At 42.5% G+C, this 9070-nt stretch overlaps 1 protein-coding gene across 1 annotated transcript; it reads right to left on the reverse strand.

Moving 5' to 3' along the window:
- Positions 1 to 2992: 2992 nt before the first annotated feature.
- On the reverse strand, positions 2993 to 8664 carry LOC310836068 (coiled-coil domain-containing protein 180-like; the record flags this gene model as incomplete). The annotated part of the gene is made up of 5 exons (XM_083720994.1): positions 2993 to 3121; positions 3743 to 3852; positions 5881 to 5969; positions 6138 to 6331; positions 8503 to 8664. 5 exons carry the CDS (start codon positions 8662 to 8664, stop codon positions 3107 to 3109), a joined length of 570 nt encoding a protein of 189 aa, XP_083577120.1. The 3' UTR covers positions 2993 to 3106.
- Positions 8665 to 9070: the final 406 nt, after the last annotated feature.

Below are 9070 nucleotides of genomic sequence, written 5' to 3' on the forward strand. Positions count from 1 at the left end.
TTAAAACATGGAAAGCCCCAGGAGACTGTTTAATAACATTTAAAGACAAAGACATGAGGAACCAGATATTACAAAAGAACAGAGAAAAAAGATTAAACATCGATGGAAGCTACATTATTATTCTTAAAGACATCCCAATAAGATTACTGAAACGAAGAGACCCATACAAAGCATTTGTACAAATTCTCAAGAGAAACAATATAGAATTCAGATGGGAATTTCCTGAAGGAATTTCATTTTCCTACAAAAGTAAGAAACACAGATTTACAAGCCCAGAAGAGACAAGCAAGTTCCTGAGAAAATATAAAGAATTAAGAGCAGAAGAAGATGAAGAAAAAGGAGCTGTAGGAGAAGTAGGAGTAGGAGCAGGAGGAGTGGGCTCAAAGGATGATGATGAAGAAGAAGAGAAAGGAAAGGTGACAGAAGAAGAAGAGGAAGAGGAAGAAGAAGAAGAAGAAGAAGAAGAAGAAGAAGAAAAAGCAAAAGGATTATAAACAACAACAAAAGCCCATATTTAACTAAAGAGGTCATAATGGCATTAAAATTTTTGGAATTGGAACATTAATGGAATGAACGACAGGAAAAAAAGGATTAAAATTGAACAATGTTTAAAAAAGAAAAATTTGGATATAATCTGCCTACAAGAAACTCATGTGGCAAGAAAACATAGGAAAGTTTTGATTAATAGTAGATTAGGAAACGAGTTCATATCCTCTGACAAAAATAAGAAGTGAGGGGTCGTAATATATGTGAGGAATAAAATCGAAGCTCAACAAATTTTCAAAGACGAAGAAGGAAGAATCATCGCAGTCCAGATCAAATGGCAAGGCGAAAAAATAATAATTGTCAGGATCTACGCACCAAATGGAAATAAGACTGACTTCTTTAAAAACTTGGAAGAAAAGCTGTTCGAATATATAGACCAAAAGATTATAATAATGGGGGACATGAACGGTGTGGAAATGGATAGACTAAGAGCAGCAGGGTTTAGCAAAGAAGGGAAAATACCAAAGACATTCTTTTCAATGATAAAAAACTGCAATTTAATTGATATTTGGAGACTGAGACACCCACTGGAAAAACAATTTACATTTTATTCAGACCCGAACCAGTCAATGTCGAGAATCGATCAAATATGGGTCTCAAATGAGTTAACTCAAAGAATCAGGCAAATAGAAATTCAACCAAGAGTAATTTCAGATCATAGTCCAATAAAATTTGAACTACAAGGATATGAAGAGAGAACGTTTAGATGGAGAATGAACGATTACCTCCTAGATGATCAAAAAATTGTGGAGAAAGCCCAAAAGACTCTGATGGATTATTTTACAAATAACTTCAATAAGGGCACGAAAATCAACACAGTCTGGGATGCCAGCAAGGAGGTCATGAGAGGATTCTTTATTCAGCAGAATTAAATCAAAAATAAAAGCAGAGAAAAAGGAAAGAAGGAAATTTTAAGACAAATAATGGATAATGAACAAAAAGTGGTTAAAAAACCGAATAATGAGAAAGTAAAACAGAATATAAAGGCTCTGAAAACCCAATTTGATAAAGCGGGATATCAAATCCAAACTCTTCTTCCCAGGCTACAGAGAGGTTAGGCTGGCCTCAACTAGAGCCAGGGCTTTTTTGGCTGTGGCTCCAATCTGGTGGATCGATCTGTCACAAGAGACTAGGGCCCTGCGGGACTTGACATCTTTCCACAGGGCCTGGAAGACGGAGCTGTTCCACCAGGCCTTTGGTCAGGGCACAGCCTGACTCCCTCCTTTGCCAATCTTCACAGAACTTTAGCCTAATGGTTGCCATCAATTTGAGTTGAATTAATTTTATAATGAAATGATTTTAGAATGTTGTACTATTTTATTGTTAGCCGCCCTGAGCCCGGCTTCGGCTGGGGAGGGCGGGATATAAATAAAATTTATTATTATTATTACTGTTAAACTTGACTCTTTAAGCATTACGATAGCAAACTGCATTTATCACTACCTGAAGGAGTCTCAAAGCGGCTAACATTCTCCTTTCCCTTCCTCCCCCACAACAAACACTCTGTGAGGTGAGTGGGGCTGAGAGACTTCAAAGAAGTGTGACTAGCCCAAGGTCACCCAGCAGCTGCATGTGGAGGAGCAGAGACGCGAACCCGGTTCACCAGATTACAAATCCACCGCTCTTAACCACTACGCCACACTGGCTCCCACACTGGGACCTTCAGAATGTTTTTGTTTGAAGACCGCAAGTTCCTCTGTGGAACATACCAGGAGAGGCAGTCCCGTAGGTACCCCTGCCAAGCGACTGCAAGACTTGTGAATTGGCTAAATGTACATTACCAATTTCCTCTTCAAAAGAAATAAACAAGCTTCGATCATTGCAAATATGCTGATATGCTCCAGAGTCCACAATAAAATAATTCTACTTGGCACCTTTAATTCTTTTACTATCTGTTGTCCGAGCGTGAAAAGCTCACGGCTCTTTTCTGTCTTTACAATATGATGTCGGCTGCTGGGCTGACAACCGTGATTGACAAACAGAAACAGACTTGGGAGTACTTTGCTTTCTTTTGGATCTGCAGTCCTTTGCAAAATGTCCTTGTTTATTGCAGAACCAACAACGCTTGGCAGCTTTAAATGCAGTCGTATCACCACAAGTTTGCATATGGCGTTCCTCATTATTTCTGGAAATAGGAGTGCTTGTCGCGCAAGCCTCCCTTCTGTCCAACTCGCCCATTAATCTTGCCGTTACCCCTTCCACAGTTAATTGTGCTGGTGGAACGGCAGATATCTGGCTAGCTACACCATCAAAGTCCTCATTAAGGGACTCTTTTCTAATCTGCAAGACTGTCCCACATTTCTTTCCAGTAGCACCTTAAAGACCAACTAAGTCAGTTCTTGGTATGAGCTTTCGTGTGCATGCACACTTCTTCAGATACACTGAAACAGAAGTTTCCAGACCCTTTAAACCCTGTTTGAGTTTGAGTTGCGAGGCATTCCCTCATCTTCATGGTGTAAGTCTCCAAGTGGAGGTTCTCAGCGGAAACTTGGAAAAGGGACTCAATGGTGCGATCGGATTCTGACAGCTTGGTCAGAAATAGCTTCCCAGGCTCCAAGAATCACAGCTCCATTTCCTGAACAGAGAAGATGATCTGATGGGTAACACTTGCCATCTGGTGGGTAACACTTACCCATGTGCATCAATATGTATGTATTAGAAAAAAATGTGTCACATAAGTGGAAAATAAGATGAAAATGCACATAAGGGGGAATTTCTTGCATAAAACTATAGTCAAAACTGAATACAAAACATTTAGAGAGATCTGTACTAAAGCAGTAACATATTTTCATGAGGATTTAAAGCAAAAACTCACAAATTGTTGCAAAAAGTGGAAAACTGAATTTAAGATAGGAAGAAATGAGAAACGGAGAGAACTGAGTTTTATTTCTTTATTACATTTACATCCCACCTTTCCTCCAAGAAGCTCAATGTGGTGTACATGGTTCTCCTTCTCCCCATTTTATCTTCACTGCAACAACCCTGTGAGTTACGTTACGCTGAGAGTGAGTGGCTGGCCCAAGGTCACTCAGAGACCTCCATGGCCAAGTGGATAAATTTGAACCCTAGTCTTCCAGGTCCTAGGCCAGCACTCAAGCCACCACACCACATTGGCTTCACATTGCAAATGGACAGATTATCCCATCCCTAGTACTATCAATAGTGATGCTCTAAAGTAGTGAAGAGGGCTGCCTACCTTCCCAACGCGTGCCAATTCCTGCCGTAGTATCACCACCATCTCTTCGTAACGGCACCTCCTGCTCTCTGAGATACGTTCCACAATGTCACTGTTTTTATTCTCAGGAACTGGGAGGGAGGGAGAGAGATTAGACTGTATGCACAGCTGTAGTGTAGCACCCTGCTTGTGGTTAACGCTTAGCTGGAATGAAATATTCAACGCAGCAATAGAGAAATTAAAATAATAATTTATTTGTCAGACAAATAAATGAGAGGCTCAGTGGTATATGGTTACCAAGCTCTGGCCTGGCCTCTTGCCATCCTGGCCAGCACTTATATTCCCTTAATCCAGCCCCCTTTGCTCCTCCTGTGGCTGCCTCTGTCCAATCAGCCTGGTTGAAATTCCTATTGGCTGTTTGGTAGAACCAATCACAAAAGATACACCCACAAAAGATACACCCACTTCCTTGCCCTTATAAGGGAGACAAAGAGCTATATATAAATGACAAATAAGTAATAATATATCTTACATGGAATCTTAATTACCAGCTCACCTCTTGCCCTCCTTGCCCTCCTTGCCCTATTGCCTTCTAAAACAAATGTTTAATCTTACATTTTTATGTTCAACAGATGTCAAGGATCTTGAGTTTCACATCAATATTGAAAGATTTCCTTCATTTGAAAGTTTCTAAACAAATGCCTGACAACCATATATATCAAGAGTGCTTGGATGGCGTCTTCTGTCTAGCAGGGGGGCTAGGCTGGTGGCTGACTTAATTTCAGGATAAATACAACTCTTACAACCATATGAAATAAGAATCTAGCATTCCTTAAATCCTTTGCATAATTACATTTAAGCCAATATATTTAAGCTAATATATTTCATTCACTTATCATAGGTAGCCTTTTAAAAGAATAAAGCCTTTGTAAAGTAAAAAGGAACTCAGTAAAAAACAGCTTTTAAAAAGAAGCCTCTTCAGTTTACACCTCCCCCCTTTCCCCCTCCTTTCCCAGCCAGCTAGATGCTTCTCCCATTAGCTCTTCCCAACAGCTTTAGAAAATTTCCCAAAAATGCTCTCTTTTCTTCTAGCCAAGCCAGTTGCCTTTTTCACTGCTCTTGGCCTTTCAACCTTGGAAAGAAGATCTGGCTCATTTTACTGAGAGGCACATTGGTATTATTTTACTATTTACCCTTGCCTTTAATTGTGTTTTTTCAGCCTTGGGGCAGCATATGTAATTCTCCCTTTTTTATGACTTTGAGAATTGTTTTTCTACTATAAATCAATGGGGCCCCCTTGTCTTAGGAGAAAAACCTCTTGCCAAGGTTCTTTCTGCCTGGCATGAAACATTTGAAAATCCTTTTTTTTTAAGCTCATTTTTAAATACAAGCCTTGATAAAATATAGAAGCTCTGATAAAAAATGCAGGCTTATGACTAGATGCCTCAGTAGAACTCATGCCAGGCTAGCATAAAGAGAGAGATTACAATCCCTTCTACATTAAAAAATAGCAATGTGTTGTTGTTGTTTTTATAAAACCACTGGGTTAGCTGACATTCCCATGCTGCTAAAGAAGCCTGCCAGATTTTAGTTCTGTCTTCAGTTTTATGCACAAGTTCATAGTTACTCATTCTTATATGTTTTATTACAGTTACTTAAATAAAAGTGGCTTACAGACAATAAAAAGGGAGGGCTTGACTACAATAGTTCAGGCATTGGTGACTTCAAGATTGGATTACTGCAGTCAACTCTGTGTGGGTTTGAAACTAAAGTTAGTGCAGAATGCTGCAGCATGGTTGTTGACAGGAGGCCCTGTCAGCATATAACACTTCTGCTCAGATAACTGCACTGGTGGCCCATTTGGTAACAGCCTAAGTTCAAGGTGTTACTATCGGCAAAACAATTTTGGGTTTTAAAGACTATCACCATCAGGTTGAACTGAGTGTGAGAATGCAGTGGCTACCAGTGCAACTGGCAAGGTATTGTCCAAAAACTGAGCAGTGGTGTTCTGCACTGGCTGCAGTTACTGAGCTGTCTTCAAAGGAAGCCCCAAGCAGAGTACTTTGCAGTAGTATAGCTGGTAGTCTGCATAAATGAAAGATAACACATTTGCTAAAAACACTGATTATGGTGCCAGAATTAAATTGGTAAACATTTACTTATGACTTCAGCAAGGCCTCGGACTTCCCGGGCAGCAATAACATTTTCACTTTCTTGAGCCTTTAAAAATGCCAGTGTTGCAGCCTCTCTGGAATAGAAACAGAGTGGGAGAAACTTGAAGCAAGAGACACTTGGGATTTGAAGTAAGGGTGAGTGAGGGGTGTGGCCTGGAAAAAGTTCCAAGGGTCAAGTAGAGAGGCCACATTTGGCCAACAGGCCTGACAGCACAGAATAACATCACAACTCTGTTCCTTACTTGTATTGCACTGGATTTTCAGTGATGTCATCATTGGGCATTCCCTCAACCCACATCTGCTGACGATGTGATAAAAACCCATTGCCTGAGCAGGTTTCCACATCCCTCACCACCGGAATTGTTCCTGGGATCTGCGGGAGCTTGTGCTGGGCTATCTTGCTTCTCGCCTCTCCCAGAGTGCGCACAAGGTTTATCTAGCCAAAGCCAAAGCCAAAATAATTAGACATCGTCCTTTAAAGTGAAAGAGGGCATGCTTATACTCACCAGAAACAGAGTGCACTTGCCAAGCAAAGTTAAGTACTTATGGGTCCCACCCTGATTTAATTCTTCGTAATATTTTGTTGTTATTTTTTAATAGCTAGAATTAAAGCATCTTGTTGAAGGTTAATGAAGTGAAAGTTAGCAAGTGAATAAAGGAGAAAATTGTAAGGCAGGGTTTGAATGGTAATGAGAGGCAAAAAATAAGGGGAAAGATTTTTCCATACAACTTCCAAATTACAATTTTCTCCCTTACAAACATGTATACTAAGATTTCAATTCACCTATGTGATGAAGTGAGCATGAGTCCCCAAAAGCTTGTGTTGCCATTCATCTGTCTTAGGAGACAATAGGGGAGTGTGCCTTTGTGGGTGAAGTGAAACTTTTGGAAGGTTACAGTGCCTGCTATGACTGTAGAGACCAATATGGGAGAGACAGGTTTGTTACAATATTCCGTTCCACCTTTACAGACATGTGGAATTTTTGTATGTCACATGTCTGTTTACACTCCAGGACAGCTTGCTGGGAACTTCCGTTTGTGTATAGCTTTTGCTTATGCTGCTTGCACTTGGACACGAAAGGGAGAAGACATGTTTTTCCTTTGTCCTGCTGTATGCTAAATAAACTGCTTGTAAATATGCTTTACACAGCCTCTATCTGCCACTTCTGTTGTGTGTTATTTACTCTGCTGATTAGAGCGTGCTCCAGCTTCTGAAGGCTTCTGAAGCTGTGGGTCGCTGTTTGATGCTGAGCCAAGGACCGGAGATTGCCCGGCTACCGGCCAGTGGGCCAGAGCCAGCTGGGGGCCTGCAAATTGCCCCCGATCCCTTGGACACATCCCAACAATAGGGTTATGGGCCCAGATCCACAGTGCTTTCACGAGAGTAAGGCTGCTGATGACTGCTGTGTCGACCCAGCATGGAGAGAGGTATGTGGAGCCAAGCATTCCTGGCCGAGGCTAGAGGGCTTTTGATGTCCGAGCCAAGCAATTAAGGCTGGAGAGAAGCAGGCCGCCTGATTTATGACTTGCTTAGATAAAGCGACTGTGAAGAGAATTCAGTTCCTGTCTATAGTAAAAAGCAGGAATGGATCTCTTACAGGCAACGTCAGATGGGACCCTGTGTCCACGTCTTAATGGACACAATTATCAGACCTGGGCAAGGTACTGTGAGGGTCAACTGTGAAAGCTTGCAGTGTGGTACACTGTGTTAGGATAGTTCCATTCCACCTTAAAAGGGTCAGGCATGATTGTTGTGTATCACATGCCTGTTTACTCCCAGCACTGCTCGCTGGGAACTTCCGTTTTGTATATATCTTTTGTTCCGGCTGTTTTCCTGGACACGGAGGCAAGCAGTCATGTTTTTCCTTTGTTCTGAACTACGATGAATAAAGCTGTAAATATGTTCTTCTTTCGTTGTGGAGACTCTGCTGAAAGGGTGTGCACGGGCCTTGGAATGTCTCTGAGGCTCGTGTCGCTAATTGACTGATGCTGTCCCACGGGAGACCGGTGATCATCCGGAGACGACTGGGGGCCTGCCTGATGTCTCTGTCTCCCTGGCAGTATCCCAACAATAGGTTATGGGCCCAGATTCACAGCGCTTAAAGGAGAGTAAGACTGCTGAAGACTGCAAGAGGTATGTGTAAAAGCGAGGCTTTTCTGTGCCGCGGCAGAGAGTCTTTGAAGTTCGAGCCAACTAATTAGGCCCGCAGAGAGCAATCAGGCCTCGTAATTTACGACTGCCAAAGATAAGGAGCCTTTGAAGGGAATAAGGCTTATGGCTGAAGTAAAGAGCTGAAATGGATCTTTTACAAGCCTCAGTTGGGGCTCCGTGCCCAAAGCTTAATGGCCACAACCATCAGACCTGGGCAAGGTACTGCGAGGGCCAGATGAGAAGGCTTGGTGTGTGGCACACTGTTTCTGAGGACCCTCCCAGCACCTTTGACAGATGAATGGGTGGCACAGGATTCAAGAGCCATGGGAATAATTTTGCTCTCAGTAGCTCCTGAAGAGTTAATCACCCTGTCTGGCAAGGCCAGCTGGCGTGAGATGTAGGAAGGGCTTCAGGCCTGTCATCTCCAACAAGAGGCTGGGTCTGTGTTGCTTTACTTCAGAAAGCTGCACAGGAAGCGTTTGGAGCCAGGGGAAGACCTTAGAGCCCACGTTTTGCATTTGCAGCATCTCAGACAGGAATCGACTCATAGAGGTTTCAATATGCCTGAGTCTCTGTTTGCAATCCTTATCCTGGACTCCCTGGATGAGAACTATCATGCTGTGGCAAGCCAGCTGGCAACTCTTCCTGCGCAGGACCTCACTGCTACAAAAGTTTTGGTGACCTTGCAAAACAAATATGATAGGAGGAATGCAGCTGAGTCAGCTTGTGTGCTTCAGGGGGAGCAGTGTGGGACAGCATTCCAGCCTCCAGGGGGAGCCAAGGCGTTGGCAGCTGTGAAGTGCTGGAACTGTGGAAACCAAGGTCGTATTCAGAGATGTTGCCCAAAGGCTGAAGTTAAATGAAAGAAGAAGCCTGCAGATGCCCAGAAGCAGAAGGGGTGGGTGGGAAACCCAGGCCAGTGAAAAACAAGGCTTTGTTTGCTGGCACTGCTTCTCCAAAGGCAGATTTATCGTGGATTCTGGAGCGACGAGGCACCTTATGAAGAATCAGCACTTGTTTATT

The sequence above is a fragment of the Podarcis gaigeae genome (assembly GCF_964106915.1).
Source record: "Podarcis gaigeae genome assembly, chromosome: W".
Taxonomy (NCBI): Eukaryota; Metazoa; Chordata; class Lepidosauria; order Squamata; family Lacertidae; genus Podarcis; species Podarcis gaigeae.